We start from the raw sequence: 21,368 nt of genomic DNA, 5'->3' as shown, positions 1-21,368 counted from the left end.
AACTTGAGTTTAGAAATTAAATGGACAATATTTTTTTTAAAGTTCAGCTTGTATTAATTTATATTAGGACTAGAAAAACAAGAAAGTATCCTTATTTATGATATTAAAGTTTTTGCAGTGATTCAGCTCTATTATAATCCCTACTTTTTTCATTTCAGGGATATTATGATATAAATAGTAATGTGTTTTTAAGTTTGCCTTGCATGCTTGGAACCAATGGGGTATCTGAAGTCATCAAAACTACAGTGAAAGAAGATACAGTGACTGAGAAACTCCAAAGCAGTGCATCATCAATCCATGGTCTCCAACAACAGTTAAAACTTTGATTTTAAAGTTCAGAGTTACCTGAAAGGAGGGGTCACTTAATTCTGCCAACATATATAGGGTTAAGAACTTCTGTATCTTATTACTTTTCCTTACAAACTGCTTGGTTAAGGTAGAAGATTTCTTGGTTAACTTTTTAATTTTAGTGCTTTGGGAGTTTGATAAGGAGTGAAAAAAATCTAATTTTATTTGTTCTTGAGAAATCTATACTGTTCTGTAGACCTTATAGCAGAGACAGACATTCATCTGCAATATGCATGATTTGAAAAGGTATATCCTCACCTAAAAGCACATTTAGCACGTTGGGGATACTGAAAATGACTCTGACTATTAAAGTAAACATGGCAAGCTAAAGAAAGACCTAGTATTGAGCTGCAAAATCTGTGCTAGGTGTACATTCAAAAGATTCACAGCTTAAGGTGTTAATGTTTCTTCTTTAAAGTACAGTTGGTAGTATGGTAAAGCATTTTGTTTTCCATCTTCAAATTAATTAGCTACCAAAAAGTGGAAATGAAATTTACATGTACTTTAAAATTAGGGAAAGTGAAATTTCATTTAATATATATGAAGAAAAAGTATAGTTTAATTTCCAGTGGGACTTTTCTTTCTGAAATTGCCTATAACCTCTTTCTAACATCTCCAACATTGCATCAACTCACTATATTAGTAGAACCATTCAGAAAAGTGTGTAGTTTTAGTGGAAATTGATTGTGAATAAAAAGCCGAGCAGTTTACTTTAAAGCTAAAACATGAGGCTTTCATAAAAACCATTGGTCTTAAGAGGAGAGGTTAGATGGACTGATTTTTTTGAGCAAATCCTTTAACCACTTGTAAAGAAATGATTCAGAGTACATATGCTTTGATGATGGGTTAATAACAGTTATCTTCATATGTGAAAGATAGATATTATGAATGTGACAACAGCTAATAGTAACAACATCAACACATATTTCAGGTGGTGTGATGAGCACTTTATTATTTTATTGAAACATTGAGGTAGTTTTATCATCATTTTATAGAGGAGAAAATTGAGGTTTAGTGCCCAATGTATCACAGCTAAGGGGCCCCTATCCATACAGCTTGTACTTTTTCTAAGCAGCAGAAGGGGGAAAAGCCTAAGAGCTGAAACAGTTGCAAGACCTACATCTGGGGTTCTGTACACTGTGGAAAGATTATTTTCCATTCTTTTGTAGGGGCTGACCTTTCTTTTTTTTTTCTTACAGTTTTTAGAAAGATTGATTTCCTGATTTCCCAGACTTGCCCTCAGCAAATAACAGAGTGGGGTATGCAATGAAGTAGGTGTTTATTTACTCATTCAGATATTACTGACTGGGAGCCTGCTATACACTAGGCACTATTCCAGGCACTGCAGGTACAGTGATGAGCAAACCTGTACTAGGTACAAGCCCCCATGGCCCACACAATCTAATATGGGAGACACAGTAATCAAGTCCCACAGATGTACAATTTCAAGTGTAAAGATCCCAGGTGCTTTGAAAGCATATGATAGGTGAATCCAAAGTTGGTCAGACAGATGGGGCTAAATGGTTTCTAAGAGCAGACACATCCTAGGTAGAGAGGAAATAAACCAGTGCTGATTTAGTATCATGGATGCTTATAATGATGAGCTTAAACCATACAGAAAAGGTGAAATACACAGTGTCCTATGTTTAGAAAAGTAGAAAAATATTATGTTTGTTAAGATTCCTACCAGAATTAACAAGGCTAAAAATCTTGGACTTTGACGAGATAAGCATTAGTTCTGCATAATTTCAATACACAGCTAAATTATTTTGATGTTACTCTAACAATATTTCTTCACTGTCCTTTTTGTATGAAATAGGAAGTAAAACTGAAAGAACTATTTCTTGTGTTTTTTAAATTAGCCTTTTCTGATATGTTACCTAATTAGAAATTAGATAATAGAAATATCTAATTTGTTTGTGAACAGTAACCTAACTGCAAGATACTGTATAGTATAGTAATTACCAAGAATTCACTACATTATTTATAAGTTAATGTCAGTGCAATACAACAAATACTTTCAACATCTTGTTATTCCTAGTTCTGTTAGAGTCTGAGTATTCAACCATGAGTAATAGTCTTTGTCCTACAGAAGTTGACAGTACAGAATTAATTCTATCGAATATTTGCTTGTGTTAAGTATTACCAATCACATTGTAAGTTCCATAAGTCAAGAAGAGGTACCACCGCCACCACTTCAGCAAGATTTGGTGATAATTTGACATTCATGATGCTTCTATTTCCTTTCACATTCTCATTTTCCCAAAATCATGTCATGTCTCCTCTTGTTATGATTTTAATGGGGCTTGGATTTAAATGATTCTTTAATACTGTAGTGCAGAGATAAATTTATTTATTTTCTAATTTACATTGGAATTTCCCTTAAGTATCAAGGATAATGAATGAAATAAACTTTGACTTTAAAATCACCAAGAGATGCCAACTTTATTGAGTGGAAGGAAATTTATTCAGATTGGAGAGAAAGATTCTTTCATGTAATTCATACAATATCCAAGACATTTAGCTATTTCATAATAAGTGGCTTAAGATCAAAATGAAGAGACTGGATTTTATTGCTTTCAAATTTTTAAAAATTGTTTTAATCAAGAAAACTTTTTAAACTATATTTTCAGCACTCTCCCAACTGATAAAGCAAAGTTGCTTTAATTGAGGGTACTCCTCTGAGTATGCTGTGGCTTTAACGACAATTTGAAAAAGCACTGCTTTTAAGTCATAAAAGAGGTGCTGTGGAAGGATAGACTGTGCTATAGTTTAGTTTGACTGGAGCTTAACTAACATATTGTGTCCATAACCAAAAAAGTGATACATACTGGGGTAGCCTGTGTGTGTGTGTGTACAACAGTTTATAATGATGCTATTATGGTTTCAATTAGTCCCTCTTCTGTATGTGACTTTCACTTAGATGCCAATTTAGAAGGGAATAAATTGCACAACCTGTTCCTAATTAGCACTACCCTAAAATCATCCAGATTATCACATTTCGCATCATCAAACCCAAGCTTTACAATATCTTGGCCGACACTGTGCTCATAAAACTGATGTGCAATAATAATGACTAATACAGATGATCATGAACTTTTTTTTTTTTTTTTTTGATGATCATGAACTTTTATGGGTAGGAGAAATTCAATTAAGATCGAGTACCCACTCTTGCACTGTACAAGGCGATGAGGATACGAAGATGAACTTGCGCTCAAAGCCTTGTAATTTGACGGTGGACAGGCTGAAACACGAAGACAGTGCAAGTAGAATGCAGCCTGTATTTTGTCATTTTTGCCTGGGCACACATAAGTTCTGACTTAGGGAATGGTTTCCCAGAGAAGAAATCGCCTGGCTTCTTGTGAAACCAGGGCTCTGCACTTCGCGTCTGGGAATGTAGTATGAGGAACTTTAAAGCTTCAAAAAAACAAAAGAAGAATTAGACCCTGGACATCATATAATGCGAGCCTCTCATTTTAGAGTTGGGAAAAACTTAAGCCCGAACTAGAAGTGCACTTGCCTTCTGTTACCACAAGGGCAAGTCCTCGGCAGAGCTGTCTTCTGACTCCCAATCCACTGCCCCCCCCACTACATGAATCAGACATTGAAGCCCACTCGCAAGACCTTCCTCATCTTGAATGGGATCCCTTAGTCTAACGGCAACTGTGGAACACTTGCCCGTCTTACCCCTGGCCAAGTTTCGACCTTCGAAACAGGTTTACCTTCGTCTCTGGGACGCCACCTGGCCGGCCGAGTACCGCCCATCAGCGGGCCGGCCGGAACCCACCCCCCGTCCGCGGCCTCCCTTACCTAGGAAGTGACGTAAGGGAAGCGGAAGAGCTGCCTTAGTGGCCGACTTCCTATTGGAGGCGGGGGGGTGGGGGGCGGCTGCTCCGTGTGCGATTGTGTGAGGCGGCCAGGGGCAGCCCCGGAGCGGCTGACCCTCTGCCTACCGAGACGGGAGTCGCGAGGCGGCCGCCATGGCGCAGTTGGAGAACCAGCTCAAGAAGATGATGTCCAAGGTGAGCCCGCGGCGCGCTCGCTGGACGGCGCGCTCACCGCTCCCTTCCGCGCCCGCCGGGCCTGGCCCGACGCAGACCACACGCCTCCCGGGCGGGTCGGAAGCCCCAGTGCAGTCCCCAGTCGCCTGGCGGCCCCCAGCCCTGAGATGCCTGTCTCCTTGCGCAGGAATCACCGATTCGGGGCCGGCGCAAGTGGTGGGCAGCGACAGTCAACAAAGGCGCGGAGCACCTCTGGGGAGAGTTTGGAGCAGTTTGTGGGGCAATGTAGTTTTCGTCCTAGTTTTTATAAATACAGAGAGGGGGATTGTACTTAATTCTCTATCAGCGGCAGTCCGCCACTCCTGTCCCCACGTAGGCATCCGTCAGTCTTCGCCCTTCCCTCCCCGTCCCCTGAGAGTGTCCTTTTCAGTTTTGTATTCCTCACACAACTCCAGACCTTACCCGCGGGAGAACAGCAACTATTGATCGAATTGGCTCAGTTATAAGGAAAAAACATCTAGAGAAGCCAGAATACCGGTACCTCACTGCCTCGGGTGAAATAAATAGAATGCCATTACCATTTCAGGGACTTTGATTTGCTAAGAGGAACTGTATTTAATTGTGTGCTTTTTACAACACGCATTTGTTTGCTTGGAACTTAGGATCTTCACAGTTCAAGACCTGTGTAACTCAAGGTCCTCAAAGTTCAAGACAGTTCAAGGTGTATTTTTTCATTTTCTTTAAAAGCAAACAGGCATTTTGTATTTTAAAGTCTTGAATTATCTTGATAATAACTTCAAATGTGGCCCCTGATAACCAGAGAGAACTGGGTGATGTTTTGCTCTTTCAATTTACCGAAGATAATTGGAATAGGTACATGAAGTTGTTGAGAGTTGGATCTTTTCTAGTTCAATGAGGGTGGGAGTGGGTGAGTTTTGGACACTTTTGCCCAAAGGAAGAATGGTAGAAATTGAAGCAGTGTTCAATATTAATAAAATATACAAATGTGTAAACTTATTTTTTTGAAAAATATACTTGTTCCTCCCCAGTAAAATCGTCTCCTAGTCTTTGAAGAGCAAATAACTTATAAAGACAAGGTGATGGTTTTTAAAATAAAGCTTCTCCTGGTTGTCTAACAGTATCTTCTCGGCATCTTGATTTTCTTTTGGTAAAGTAGTTATCCTTGATTGTAGAGAATGTTTTGGGGAGCCCAAGATCATGACCCAGGTCTATGGTCTAATACTTATATATCACCTTTTTAAAAACAGTACATTGTTTTACATACTGTGTAACTGAAGAGTATCAGTTCCATGCTGTTTTATCTTCAAAGTGATAGTATAGTAATTAAGCATAAGCATTTATATAGAAGGACAAGAATATTCAAATACTGGTTTTGAATCTTAACTTAAGTTTCCTAAGCTTCCTCTAGAGGAATCTGCCTTCAGAGATAGTCAGGATATCTTTACAAGATATTTTACACCTCCACCTGCTTCCACCTCCCTCTGACCTCTTTTGCCCTAAGAACAAAAAAGGACATAGGCAAGAGGTGAGAGAGGGCATTCTACCTAACATCTGGTTCTTGACCCCATATCTGAAAACTTGAGTATCTTGCAAGCGATGATGTCACTTATGAGTACCAGCATCTTTTCTATCCAGCCTGTGAATAGATAGGTAGGAGGAGTAAGTAGAATAATAGGAGCAGTTTGTGGAGTTCCTTTCTCCTGGTGGAAAGCTCACTGCAGGTGTGATCTGTTCAGGTGGGTGCAATCCAGTGGGGAGATTGTTGGCCAGGATCCTGGACACATTGCTGGAGTGAGAGTCCTTTACTCCTTATCTGACTGTGGAACCCCCACACCCATCATAGTACTTTGGGCCACCTGCCTTGACTGAAGTCTTTTTATTTTTTGAGGAAAAACTGACATATGACATTATATTACCTGTTTATGTTTTATTACAGATAATTTCCTTTGAGCACCATCTTAGCTCCTAACTTAAGTATAACTTCATTAAGAACCTTCTTTGTCATCATTTTAGCAGTTAACAGAGGCATATTTTTACCATTAGTCTATCTTGCTTTGCACAGAAAACTTTCTACCTTAGATTTTTCGTTCAGGCAACTACCTGTATTCTTACATAGTGTACCTGTGGCATTCCTAGAGGTGGAGTCACTACTAAATAGGTGGAAGAGAGCTGATAAATTAAAGATGGCTGTGTATCTCACATTGTTTTAGTTTCTAAGGACACAACAGTAAACAGTTAGACCAAAAGCCCTCTCTGTACTTTTGGAATTTAAATTCTCGTAGAAGGCAATAAGCAACTCAATAAGCACATTGAGTAGTATGCTGGAAGGTGATAAGTGCTTTGGAGAAAAGTAAAGCAGGAAAGGGTAATAGTGTTAGGCAGCGAAGATGGGTGGGTTGCAATTTTATAGAATACTAAAGGAAGGTCTTTCTGAGAAGATCTATTTGAACAGAGACCTGAAAGGGTAAGGAAGCAAATTGGAATGAATGATCTGGAGTGAGAATACTCCCGGAAGAAGGAAAAACAAGTGCAAAGGTGGCTTGTCATGCATGATAAAGGAACACCAGAGGGGACTAAGGTGACTGGACTAGAGTGAGCAAAGGGGAAGGTAGTAACAAATAAAGGTATGGTAGATTTTGGAGGGATGTGATATTGGAGTGTGATGGTCTGTTCTAACAGTATTGCTTTAGCTGCTTGTTGAGATTAGTAGGAGGTTAGGAGCACAGCAGAGACACACCTATAAAGAGGCTCTTGTAATAACCTAGGTTAGAGGTGATATGGTAGCTTAGACCAGGATTATACCTGTGGAATTAGTGAGAAGTGATCAGATTCTGCATATTTTTGAAGGTAAGGCTAATAGTGTTTTCTGACAGGATTCAGTGTAGATTTGAAGGAAAGAGAGGTATCAAGGATAATTTCAAGGTTTTTGTCCTGAGCAGATGGAAGACTGTAGATATGAAGACTGTAGGAAGAGTAGATTTGGGGGGAAGATAAAGAGCTCAGTTTAAATTTGACATTCCTTATCTACCCAAGTGGAGATATCAAATTGGTAATTGCATATACATGTCTGGAATCCAGGAAAGAGGTTCAGACTGGAATTTTTTAAATTTGGGAGTTATGGCATATACATGGTACTTCAAACCATGAGGGAGATCACCAAAGGAGTGAGTTTAGATAAAGAAGAGGACTGAGCCCAGGGATCATATAAAGAGGCTGGGAGAACAGAAAGAACCAGCAAAGACAAAGGAGGAAAACAAGCAGTGGTGTGCTGGACATCAAATGAAGAACATGTTTTAAGAGCAAGGAATTGACTTGGTCAAATGCTGCCGATAGGTTAAGGTGAAGACTGAGATATGGCCATTGCATATAGCTATATGGCAGTCAGGGATCTTGACAAACAATTTCCATGAAAGTGCACAGGCGTGATTGGAGTGGGTTTGAAGAGAATGAATTTAGGCATTGAGCATCAGCGGTTGCTAATATCACAGATACCCAGATAACATGTACCACCGCATGGAAAAACCCCATCATCTGTGAAATGATCTTGCCAGAGGGATGGGAAAAGGGATCAGGGAGGGGAAGAGAGAGAGAGAGAAGGAAAATTTTAGACAAAATCATGAGAAAGATCATAACTTCTAGCTCCAACTACTAATTTGTGGGTAATAGAAAGGGCATGGTAAAATATATATTAAAGTACACCAAGGGGATGCAGTTAGCAATTTCCAAACCACAGGAGCCTCTAAGGACAAATGCACCAACTTCCTCAACAAATGAATTCCAAGGAGTAAAAATAGAAAAGGGGCCTACTGATGACTAGGTAAATGAAATGTGATATAATGGAATATTATTCAGCATTAAAAAGTAAAGTACTGATCCATGCTGAAACAGGATGTACTTTCAAAATAATGCTAAGTGAAAGAAGCTTGTCATAAATGACCATATGCGATTCCACTTATATGAAATGTCCAAATTAGGCAGATTGATAGAAGCAAAGTAGATAAGTGATTGCCTAGGGTGAATGGGATGAGGGGCTGGTGGAATGAGAGGGTGATTGCCAAAAGGTATGAGTTTCTTTGGGGGTAATGAAAATGTCCTAAAATTGATTGTGGTAGTATTTGCACAACTCAATGTACTAAAAGATACTGGACTTTCTACAGTTCACTTTAAATGTGTGAATTATTTGGTATGTAACTAATTATATCTCAATAAAGCATTTAGCAAAAAAGAGGCAGGAGGGTGGGTGAAATAAATGAAGGGGATAAACAGGTACAAAATCTCAATTATAATATAAATTAGTCATGGGGTGAAAGTACAGCAGAGAAAATAGTCAATAAAATTATAATATCTTTGTTGACAGATAGTAACCACACTTAACTGGGGTGAGCATGTTGAATCATTATGTTGTACACTTGGAACCAACATAATATTGTATGTCAACTACAGTAAAAATTTTTTTAAAAAGAGGTGGAGAGAGACTCTATAGGTTAAAAGGCACCTAAAAGGCATTTTAAATTGCAGTGTATGGACTCTGGCTCTTGATTAAAACAACAAAGTGATATGATGCTGCAAATACTATATTAAGGAAATAGTGATTATTTTAGTATGATAGTATGTGTGTTTTTTTAAATTCCTTTACATATGTACTAACATATTTCTGTGATAGAATTTGATACAATCAGAGAATGATACAAGAGGAGGGAAAGGTGAATGAGGTTGTAGATTAAGATTGGCAGTGAGTTGATTATTGTTGAAGCTGGGTGTAAGATGCAGGGAACTCATACAGTTCCCTATCCACTTTTGAATATGTTTGACATGTTCCACAATAACAAGTTTTAAAAAGGGAGAAATGGAAGAGAGCAGTCATAGACAGCAAATATAGGAAGCTCATTATAGGAGTTTTTGCTATAAAGGGAAACTGAGAGAAGTGTGATTGTAGCTGGAGGGAGAAGGGAGGTCAGGAATGGGTTTGTGCATTAATAGTTCTGATCCTGTAACATGGAAAAATCAGTGCGTCAGGACAGAAGAGGGCAAGATATGGTGAAGAGATGCCTTCGAGTTGACATCTTGGACTTATTCCCTAATTTTTCTTGTTTTTTCTCCCTTATTGTCCACCACTCTCTTTTTGTGCTAGTCCCTGTGAGATTTCTTTGACTTGATGTGCTAATCCTTTTACTGAATGGTATTTTTCTAACTCACCTTTCTTCTCTGAGTGTTTTTGTTTCATGGATACAATGTCATTTCTTCCTTCTTTGAAGTTATTAATGCTGTATATGTATTTTCTTCCATTCTTTGCATTATTTCTATTCTTAGTTCCTTCTTTTCTATTGTGGTCTCTGACATACTATTTTAGAATCTTTCTGGAATAGCTGACTGCTGCTTTTTAAGAGAGAAGCACTAAAAGCTGATTGAAGGCTTTGTGTATATGAATTGGAACTTGTCAGCAGGTGAGCTTCAATGTATTGATCAGATGGGTGTCCCCATCTCCTGATCTCTTAATCTGCCATGAATGTTATAAACCAAGTTCCTAGTTTTCTTGGAGTAGAATGATACAAGGGGTGTGTGTGAAGATACAAAATAGCAAATGATAATAGGAAATAGTTGCTCTTGATAGTAAGTACTGGAGTTTGAAGGAAAGGGAGAGATCATTATGCACAAAAGGTAAGTCTGGAAAAGGGTCATTGAGAATAAGGAGAGAGGTAAGCTGGGTCCCTGAGAATGATTAAGATCAGATTTGGTGGGAGCCTTTTCAGTTGGAAAGAAGAGCTAAAATGGAGGTGAGTAAAGGGTTTGAATACATGGCAGGAGAGAAAGCTGTGTAGGTTATTTCAGGCTTTAATTCATGTTAATGATTAGTGAGAACCATTACATTTTTAAGAAGAGCACTATTGAGAAAATAAGATTTTAAGAAAATTAACCTAGGAATAAAATATATGCATTATTTTAAACTAAATTCCATGTTATTTTGCTTTTCAGTACAAATACAGAGACCTAACTGTACGTGAAACTGCCAATGTTATTAATTCATACAAAGATCTCAAACCAGTATTGGATTCATATGGTGAGTTTATATAATAAAAATACCAGTTACTATACTTTGAGTTTACTTTTTTTTGTTAATGATTATGCATTTTCCATTTTCCTTTTAAGTTTGTTGGTTTTCCCATTATAGGACTGAACCTCCACCTAATCAATGTATTGGGGAGGTAGAAAATTATAAGATCTACACAATAACTTCTTACATTTGTTTAGTTTATTTTAATTAAAAAAAATATTCTTACACAGAACTATGCAAAGTTAACAAAAGGGATGTTACAGATATCATTTCCCAAAATGTTATCCATAGTTGTAAGGAATATTGATGGGGGTGGGCAGGTGGACTCTGGTTAAGTTTGAGCAATTACAGATTAAATAAAATTAAATAGGTTTCTGTAGCAAGATTTCTCAGAGCCTTTAATATGCTAATGTGTTATGCCTCACCAAGAAGGGAGAGGAGAGATTATACAGTATATCTGCAAGTTATTGAACTACTGAAACCTTTTTTCTCCCTAGAGCATCTCTTTACATTCTTAACACATTTTGCAAAACTATATTATAGACTATATCTTTCATTTTATAAATGAGGAAAGCATTTTTTAATGCTTAATCCTTAATTCTGAAAGGGTAGGTAAGAGTTTGTCTACATTTCCTATTGAGACAACAGAGTTGGGATTTAAGTAAGAAATGACAATACCTAGAAGTCTTTTTTTTTAATGGTCATTTTGTCCCCACTGATCTTAACATAAACTCTCTAACCCTGTCTCCTTGTAAATAGCAAGGAGCCAGGGCCAAAGAAAACCCGTGCTGCTGCCTGTCCATTATGAGGCCCTTGGCACTGAGGGCTAGAAGCTGAATTTTGTAGCTGAGACTCTCATTCTAGACTCTACTCACCCCTAGACCTTTGAAAACATTAGGAGCCTGGTAATGAGAGATGGGAGGCAACAGAGGGACAATCAATCCTGAATTTCCTGAACAGTAGTAAAGACAGGAACTGGAAGTCCTCCCCAAAACCTAGGAAACTGTTCTCCCTCTTGTCCACATATTGTACTATGGTATTTAGATCTGTAAAAAACTTCATATTACCAAAATCAGAGTTAATTCAAAAATGGCTTTGATGGGGGAAAAAGTGATTGGAACTAGAACTTTACTGTAAGTGTAAAGTTTAGTGCATACTAAAATAATAATATGTTGATTGAAACTGATAGACTCCAGCATCACTGAATAAATGTTACATGAGCTTTACATGGCTAGTCCAAGCCAAACCCATTGTTATCCACATGCTTTTGCAGTAAATAAAGCTTGAAACTTAAAGTGGTTTTAAAAAAGTACAAAATCAGGATAAATTACAGCACAGTTTATAATTGTCAATAGTAAGTAAAAGAACTGAGGTCAACCGTTCTGTGTTCTTGTACTGCACATTACAGCCTTTTCCTTATGTGATACAGTGTTAATTCCGAATCATTACAAATAGTAGTTCATGTAATATAAATGATGTGCCCTAATTACAATCAATGAATTATAGATAGAAACATTTGTGATATGAGAAATACTTCCTTTAAAAGATTTTGTCTATATTTGACAGAAAACATTTTTTCTTTTTAATATTGCGGTTTGCTACTACATTGGGATTGAGAATGACAGTGAGTAGGACTAAAAATCTGGGGAATCAGAAATCTAATGACATTAGGTTAACATTTAGCATGGTGTCAGTTCAACCAGGGTTTCTGAAAGAGTAACTTATATGCAAATATTCACAAAAGTGCTTGGGATTAATCATTGTTAATTCCTTTCAGTTTTTAATGATGGCAGTTCCAGGGAACTGATGAACCTCACTGGAACAATTCCTGTGCCTTATAGAGGTAAATGTCTTATATAATTTATGTTTCCAATATAGGTACATTTTGATTCACATAATAGGTTGCCAAAGAGTTACATGTAAATTAAACCTACTTTCTCATGGCTTTCATGATGGTGTAGAGATTGTAATTTCTAATTGAACTTCATTTGGCAGCAGCACTTAGTATTTTCAGTCTTTTTTTCCTTCCTTACCAATTTATGTCAATGATTCAGTGTCTCAGTACACTGGAATAATTTGATGTTTCATAGAATCAAAGACTCTTAGAACTAGAAAGAATCTTAGATGCCTCCTAGTTCAGGTTCCAACCTCATTCAGGCTTTTCTGACAGTGGGAAACTACAGTATAGTGGCTAAAATGGAGGCCTTAAAGTCAGGGCAGAGAAAGGTTCAGTTCTCACTCTGTAATCTATCAGTTTTATGACAATGGGCATCTATGACATTAGGATAATAGAGCTTTACAAAGAATTCATTGTGGTAATGTATGTAAGGACTTAGCATAGAGTCTGGTATACAATAAACAGTTAACAAAAGTAGCTATTAGTGTAATATTGACAATAATGCTGATGATGGGTAAGTAAGTCTCTGTTAGCCAGTCAACCACCCTCTGCTGGAATTCTTAAACTGAAAAGGGAGCATTCAGTTTCATAAATGACTGTTCTGTTTTTTGGACAGCCTGTTTACTTATTATTCCTTGTGACCAGCTAAGACCTGTCTCTGTAACTTACACATCGATTTTATATAGTACTACCACATAACAAAATATATGTTATACATGAGGCAGAGGGGATGGGAGCTATGGATACAAAGGTAAAAAAGGATGTACCTTCTCTGGAAGAACTTATGCAAATAGGGAATACAGGGAATAAATAAGTATTTACAAAGTTCTATAACTGCTATAGAATGATATAAAAGTGCTTTGAGATTACGAGGAGAACAAGACCACATGGGAAGATCATGTAGCAAACGACATTTGAACTTGGTACTAAAGGATGAGTCAGCTATTGTTAACAGATTGGATATTCCAGGCAGAGGGAAAAAAACGCTTGAGCATCAGCACTGTCTAAAGCAAGTATGATAAATTTAGGGAAAACTGAGTAAAATTCAGGATAACTGACTTTGCCTTTTTTCTTAGGAAGTAAACACCTGTGAGGGAAATACTTATGTGATTGGGAGGAGAAGGCAAGAAACTATCGTAGACATAACTAAGGGCATTTATTTTATATATATAAATTTTATCTAAACTAAAGTTTCTCTGTTCCCTCATCATTTTTCATACTGCATAGTTCCTAAGCCTAAGGATTCTGGAGAATCTTCGTTTTCAGAAAACAAAGAATTCTGGGTGATAGAAATAAATTTATGTTTTATGTATTAGGATATATTCTATTAGTTTTTTTTCTTTTCATTGTAGAAGTTTTGGGACAAAAAAATAAATCTCAAGTCCCACAACTGTGTTATTTCTTTAAATGTAATTATATTTATTTACATGAAGTGAAACTTTCTAAGGGGGAAAATGTACCTGAATTATGTCACGTGATTCAAATGGTTTCAAATGGTTACTTAGGACATTGGGCTTTGAGCCTTGTAAGAAAAGGCTGTGACTTATGTTCAGCAATGTTAACTCTGTTGGATCTTTTGAGACACTGTTCAGTTTGACTGCTTATAGTCAAATTCCTCAACTGAGAGGGATTCTAGTAAATAAAGAGGAGATGGCATCATTTACTCCGAATAGCTACCACTGAAAAGGCCGAATGCATTGGTCAAGCTATAGCCACCAGTCAGCATCTGTTTGGCAGGTGGATTAGGTCTTAGAGTCTGGCTTTTGGCAAGGGAATTCCAAGTCTAATTTAGTATAGCACTTTCTGATGGGACACCATAATCCATGGTCTTCTTTCTCTATACCTTCCAGTGAACCTTATTAACTGAAATGATAAGAGTCAAGTAGCAAAGAATGGATTGAGCCAAAGATGATTCATAAGAATGTTTTACCCCAGCGAGCAGTGCTGCTACTGACCAGTTAGCTTCTGAATCCTGCCGATGTATTTTATAAACTGAAAATTTGAGAAACTGGTCTTAAACAGAACTCTGAAACATAAAATACTTGTTGTGATTTTTCTTTTAAATGTTTGCTTAGTTATAGCTTACCTAGTATGCCATTATTGAAAAATAATAAAAATGGAGTAACTAAAGTTTCTCTTTCTCTCTCTCAGGTAATACATATAATATTCCAATATGCCTGTGGCTGCTGGACACATACCCGTATAATCCCCCTATCTGTTTTGTTAAGCCTACTAGTTCAATGACTATTAAAAAAGGAAGGCATGTTGATGCAAATGGGAAGATACATCTTCCTTATCTACATGAGTGGAAACACGTAAGTATTAAAAGTGTTCTGTGAAATCATTGTATTTTATATATTTTATTCACTAGCATCTACCTTCTGCTAACACTCAAAGAGGGTTCCAAGGAGGATAGATCAATAAGATCACTAATCACTGAGCTGGGTAATCAGAAAAGGTTCTCTAAAGACATATATCTTAGATTTGTATAGAGCTTGGTAATTTACAGAATATACACAATCACTATTTTATTTGCTTGAGTTGAACTTTTAAGAGTAGACAGAATTGACACAGTGGGAAATGCTTTAATAAAAATGGTATACTGGTGGGATTTATTTGTGAAACTGTTCAAATCTCATTGCTCAAAGCACCCCTATCAAGAAGTAATAGTAGTAGGAAACTTCATTTTATGCTTCAGATGGTGTAGCTCTGACATACCAGTCAGTGTCCCAGTCAAAACTGACGAGGAAAGCCAAACAGTACAGACAGCATCTGAAAGGCTTTAGAGAACTGTTCAGGCAATCAGGACTTGAAGGGCCTAGGAGCCTGTAGAGAAATGGAATGCAAAGAGATGGGCAGCATTCTGCCAGTTTTCCCTAGGTGTATTCACTGATTCTTGGTTCAGGGTGAGAGGTGCAATCTGGACAGAGGGCCTTACTTTAGCTAAGAGGCAAAGAAGCCTGCAGAGTTCCTAGCAGTCTCACAAAGCCAAAAAAGCAATAGTTGCTCTTCTATCTGCCAGTGCAGCCAGTGTTATAGGAGCCAAGATTTGGGAGCAAAGGAAACTAACCAGATCATCAGAGTTTTCCCTTCAAGGGTTATGCTGAACAAGATGCTTAAAAAACTAAGCAGATAACTTGAGATTGGATTAAAGATGGCGGCGTGAGAGAAGGGACAGAGGCTTCCTCCTAAAACTGGATACAATTAGAAAACTTAATTGACGCAACTAATCCTGAGAGAGCAACAGGAAAGAGGACGGCATCAGACTATACACACCTGGAGAAAGAGCAGACCTCACTGAATGGGGTAACGTACCAGAGCTGTGGCTCCACGGGACCCGAGCCCTTCCCCCACCCCAGCTCACCGGCGGGAGGAAGAGAAACGGAGCAGGGAGGGAGTGGAAGGCTTGGGACTGCTGAATACCTAGCTCTAGAGATCTGCGCTGGGAGCACAAACCTACATTTCATGGTGCTTTCATGAGAATCGCATGACTATCAGGTTGGAAAGTTAATACAGGCAGAGTTCCTAGGGAGACTGGGATTCCAGCCGCTTGTGGAAAGCAGGGATCCATATCCGGCTGCTCTGGGACAAAAACTTATACCTGTGTGCTCAGCCCACTGGCTCAGGCAGTGGAGACAGGCACAGCAGCTGGGAAGTGGGGAACAGCTCTTTCCTCCCCCGAGACACCAGTACTTCTCCCCTGCAACCCCCGACATTTCTTCAGGGTTGAGCAGCTCCAGAATAGAGCTTCTGGACACTAGAGGGCGCCATATACAAACATGAAACGCCAAAGGAACCTTGTCCAGAGTAAAATTATTAATACAACTCCCGAGAAAGATTTAAATGATATAGACCTCGTGACTCTTCCTGAAAGGGAGTTCAAAATAAAAATAATCAACATCCTAATGGAGGTACGGAAAGACATCCAAGAACTCAGGAATGAATTCAGGTCAGAGATCCAATCGTTGAAGAGCACAATGGAGGGTATTAAAAACAGGTTGGATATGGTGGAAGAGACAATAAATGAAATAGAAACCAGAGAAGAGGAATACAAAGACGCTGAGGCACAGAGAGAAAAAAGGATCTCTAAGAATAAAAGAATATTGAGAGAACTGTGTGACCAATCCACGTGGAACAATGTTCGAATCATAGGGATACCAGAAGAAGAAGAGAGAGAGAAAGGGATAGAAAGTGTCTTTGAGGAGATAGTTGCTGAAAAATTCCCCAATCTGGGGAAGGAGATAGTCTCTCAGGCCATGGAGATACACAGATCTCCCAACACAAGGGACCCAAGGAAGACAACACCAAGACACATAGTACTTAAAATGGGAAAGATCAAGGATAAGGACAGACTGCTAAAAGCAGCCAGAGAGAGAGAGAAGTAAGATCACATACAAAGGAAAGCCCATCAGGCTAACATCAGACTTCTCAGCAGAAACCTTACAGTCCAGAAGGGAGTGGCATGATGTATTTGATGCCATGAAGCAGAAGGGCCTGGAACCAAGATTACTTTACCTGGCAAAATTATCATTTAAATTTGAAGGAGGGATTAAACAATTTCCACATAAGCAAAAGCTGAGAGAATTTACCTCCCACAAACCATCTCTACAGTCTGTTTTGGAGGGACTCCTATTGATGGAAGTGTTCCTAAGGTTGAATAGCTGTCACCAGAGGTAATAAAACCACCGTGAAGAAAGTAAAACAGCTAATTACGAAGCAAATGCAAAATTAAATTAACTACCCTCAAAGTCAATCAAGGGATAGACAAAAAGTACAGAATTTGATACCTAATATATGAAGAATGAAGGAGGAGAAATAGAAAAGAGCCTTTAGATATGTTTGTAACAGCATACTAAGTGAGTTAAGGTGAACTCTTAGATAGTAAGGAAAGTAAACTGGAACCTTTGGTAACCACGAATCTAAAGCCTGAAATGGCAATAAGTTCATACCTATCAATAATCACTCTAAATGTAAATGGACTGAATGCACCAATCAAAAGACATAGAGTCACTGAATGAATAAAAAAACAAGACCCATCTATGTGCTGTTTACAAGAGACTCACCTTAAACACAAAGACTCACCTTAAACCCAAAGACTCATCTTAAACCCAAAGACCAGACTAAAAGTCAAGGAATGGAAAAAGATATTTCATGCAAACAATAGGGAGAAAAAAGCAGGTGTTGCAGTACTAGTATCAGACAAAAGACTTCAAAACAAAGAAAGTAACGAGATAAAGAAGGACATTACATAATGATAAAGGGCTCAGTCCAACAAGAGGATATAACCATTATAAATATATATGCACCCAACACAGGAGCACCAACATATGTGAAACAAATACTAACAGAACTAAAGGAGGAAATAGAATGCAGTGTATTCATTTTAGGAGACTTCAACACACCATTCACTCCAAAGGACGGATCCACCAGACAGAAAATAAGTAAGGACACGGAGATGCTGAACAACACAATAGAACAGATGGACCTAATAGACATCTATAGAACTCTACACCCAAAAGCAACAGAATACACATTCCTCTCAAGAGCACATGGAACATTCTCCAGAATAGACCACATACTAGGCTGCAAAAAGAACCTCAGTAAATTCAAAAACATTGAAATTCTACCAACCAACTTTTCAGACCACAAAGGTATAAAACTAGAAATAAATTGTACAAAGAAAGCAAAAAAGGCTCACAAACACATGGAGGCTTAACAAACTCTCCTAAATAGTCAATGGATCAACGACCAAATTAAAATGGAGATCCAGCAATATATGGAAATAAATGACAACAACACAAAGCCTCAACTTCTGTGGGATGCAGCGAAAGCAATCTTAAGAGGAAAGTATATAGCAATCCCGGCATATTTAAAGAAGGAAGAACAAACCCAAATGTATTGTCTAACATCACAATTATCAAAATTGGAAAAGAAGAACAAATGAGGCCTAAAGTCAGCAGAAGGGGGGACATAATAAAGATCAGAGAAGAACGAACTAAAATTGAGAAGAATAAAACAATAGAAAAAATCAATGAAACCAAGAGCTGGTTCTTTGAGAAAATAAACAAAATAGATAAACCTCTAGCCAGACTTATTAAGAGAAAAAGAGAATCAACACACATCAACAGATCAGAAACAAGAAAGGAAACATCATGATGGACCCAACAGAAATACAAAGAATTATTAGAGACTACTATGAAAACCTATATGATAAGAAGCTGGAAAACCTATAAGAAATGGACAACTTCCTAGAAAAATACAACCTTCCCAGACTGACCCAAGAAGAAACACAAAATCTAAACAAACCAATTACCAGCAAGGAAATTGAAGCGGTAATCAAAAAACTACCCAGGAACAAAACCCCCAGGCCAGATGTATTTACCTCAGAATTTTATCAGACATACAGGGAAGACATAATACCCATTCTCCTTAAAGTTTTCCAAAAAATAGAAGAGGAGGGAATACTCCCAAACTCATTCTGTGAAGCCAACATCACCCTAATACCAAAACCAGGCAAAGACCCCACCAAAAAAGAAAATTACAGACCAATATCCCTGATGAACGTAAATGGAAAAGTACCCAACAAAATATTAGCAAACCGAATTCAAAAATACATAAAAAAAAACACAACCAAGATGGCGGCATGAATAGAGCAGCAAAAATCTCCTCCCAAAACCATATATATTTTTGAAAATACAACAAATACAACTAATTCTAAAAGAGAGACCAGAAGACACAGGACAACATCCAGACCAAATCCACACCTGCAAGAACCCAGTGCCTTGTGAAGGGGGTAAGAAACAAGCCGCGGCCTGGTGGGACCTGAGCGCCCCTCACCCCAGCTCCCGGTGGGAGGAGAGGAGTTGGAGTGGGGAGGGAGAGGGAGCCCAGGACTGCTGAACACCCAGCCCCAGCCATCCACACCAGAGTGCAGACACAGTGCATGCGTGGGGTCCTGGATAATAGGGAAACAGGACAGTAAGACCTGTGAGCGGGTCCCTGCAGCTGGCGCACCCAGAACAAAGAAAAGCAAGTGCTTTTTGAAGGTCTTAATGGGACAGGGACCCCACAGCTGGACAGAAGTGCCCTGGGACACTTAGCCCAGCAGCTGCAAATCTGGGGGGACTCTGGGCACCTGAACCCCCGCAGCGCAGCTCGGAGGCCCCTCACCACGATAAACAGCCTCCCGCCTGTTCCCCCTCCGATGCGGCTCCACCATGTTGGAGCAGCGGCCTGAGGCAGGCCACGCCCACAGCAACTGCAGAGCTAAATAAACTCCATAGCAGCCGGGCAAGATCAGAAGCCCCATCTGCGCACAGCTGCCCAGCACAAGCCGCTAGAGGCCGCTGTTATCCCAGGAGAGGAAGGCCATAAACTGGCAAGAAGGGACTTTCTCTTACCAAACACACGCACCAGCTCCCCACAAATAGATCTATTGCCATGAAACCCTGAGAAGGAGACAGACTTAACCAGTCTTCCTGAAAAAGAATTAAAAATACAGCTCATAACCATGCTGATGGAGCTGCAGAGAAATATGCAAGAGCTAAGGGATGAAGTCTGGAGGGAGATTACAGATGTCCGGAGGGAGATTACAGAAACGAAACAATCTCTGGAAAGATTTATAAACAGAATGAATAAGATGCAACAGGCCACTGATGGAATAGAAATCAGAGAACAGGAACGCATAGAAGCTGATGCAGAGAGAGATGAAAGGATCCACAGGAACAAAACAATATTAAGAGAACTGTGTGACCAACCCAAAAGGAACAATATCCACATTATAGGGGTACCAGAAGAAGAAGAGAGAAAAAGGAATAGAAAGTATTTGAAGAAATAATTGCTGAAAACTTCCCCAAACCGGGGCAGGAAATAATCAATCAAACCATGAAAGTGTACATAACTCCCAACAGAAAGGACCCAAGGAGGACAACACCAAGACACATAATAATTGAAATGGCAAAGATCAAGGACAAGGACAGAGTTTGTTTGTTTGTTTGTTTGTTTTATTGAAGGGTAGTTGACACACAGTATTACATTACATTAGTTTCAGGTGTACAACACAGTGATTCAACATTTATATACATGATAATTCTAGGTACCAGCTATCACCATACCAAGTTGTTACAATATTTTGACTATATTCCTTATGCTATACATTACATCCCGGTTACTTATTTACTTTACAATTGGAAGTGTGTTTATATATATATATATGTGTGTGTGTGTGTGTGTGTGTGTGTGTGTATATATATATATAGTGTGTGTGTGTGTGTGTGTGTGTGTGTGTGTGTGAGGGCATCTCTCATATTTATTGATCAAATAGTTGTTAACAACAATAAAATTCTGTATAGGGGGGTCAATACTCAATGCACAATCATTAATCCACCCCAAGCCTAATTTTCGTCAGTCTCCAATCTTCTGTTGCATAACAAACAAGTTCTTACATGGAGTACAAATTCTTACATAGTGAATAAGTTACATGGTGAACAGTGCAAGGGCAGTCATCAAAGAAGCTTTCGATTTTGTTCATGCATTATGAACTATAAACAGTCAGTTCAAATATGAATATTCATTTGATTTTTAAACTTGATTTATATGTGGATACCACATTTCTCTCTTTATTATTATTATTTTTAATAAAATGCTGAAGTGGTAGGTAGATACGAGATAAAGGTAGAAAACAGAGTTTAGTGTTGTAAGAGAGCAAATGTAGATGATCAGGTGTGTGCCTGTAGACTATGTGTTAATCCAAGCTAGACGAGGGCAATAAACATCCATGTATGCAGAAGATTTCTCTCAGAACATGAGGGGGGAGGTTCTAAGCCTCACCTCTGCTGATCCCCATTTTCTCACCTGATGGCCCCCTGCGACTGTGCCTGTCTTAGGTTGTTCCTCCCTTGAGGAATCTTACCCGTCTCTGGCTAACCAGTCATCTTCCGGGGCCATACAGGGAAATGTAAAGTTGGTAAGTGAGAGAGAAGCCTTATTGTTTGAAAAGGTTAGCTTTTTACTTCTTTGCATATTTATGCCCTGTGGCTTCTATGCTCAG

At 38.6% G+C, this 21,368-nt stretch overlaps 2 protein-coding genes across 6 annotated transcripts in view; both read left to right on the top strand.

Annotated features, from left to right (window-relative positions):
• UEVLD (UEV and lactate/malate dehyrogenase domains) overlaps nucleotides 1–2,777 on the top strand; it is an 80,905-nt gene extending 78,128 nt beyond the window's left edge. For all 5 annotated transcript variants that reach the window (XM_036920147.2, XM_057507456.1, XM_036920145.2 and 2 more), the window contains one exon: nucleotides 159–2,777. In XM_036920147.2, coding sequence (XP_036776042.2) covers nucleotides 159–326 — 168 coding nt within the window. In that variant the 3' untranslated portion in view covers nucleotides 327–2,777. The remainder of the gene's footprint in view (nucleotides 1–158) is intronic.
• Nucleotides 2,778–4,206: 1,429 nt separating this feature from the next.
• TSG101 (tumor susceptibility 101) overlaps nucleotides 4,207–21,368 on the top strand; it is a 64,537-nt gene continuing 47,375 nt past the window's right edge. The window contains exons 1-4 of the mRNA XM_036920149.2: nucleotides 4,207–4,370; nucleotides 10,344–10,428; nucleotides 12,200–12,265; nucleotides 14,471–14,634. Coding sequence (XP_036776044.1) covers nucleotides 4,329–4,370; nucleotides 10,344–10,428; nucleotides 12,200–12,265; nucleotides 14,471–14,634 — 357 coding nt within the window. The 5' untranslated portion in view covers nucleotides 4,207–4,328. The remainder of the gene's footprint in view (nucleotides 4,371–10,343; nucleotides 10,429–12,199; nucleotides 12,266–14,470; nucleotides 14,635–21,368) is intronic.

The sequence above is a fragment of the Manis pentadactyla genome, chromosome 9 (assembly GCF_030020395.1).
Source record: "Manis pentadactyla isolate mManPen7 chromosome 9, mManPen7.hap1, whole genome shotgun sequence".
In the NCBI taxonomy this organism is placed as follows: domain Eukaryota; kingdom Metazoa; phylum Chordata; class Mammalia; order Pholidota; family Manidae; genus Manis; species Manis pentadactyla.
The sequence above is the reverse complement of the archived record's forward strand: the minus strand, read 5'-3'. Positions and strand labels throughout refer to the sequence as shown.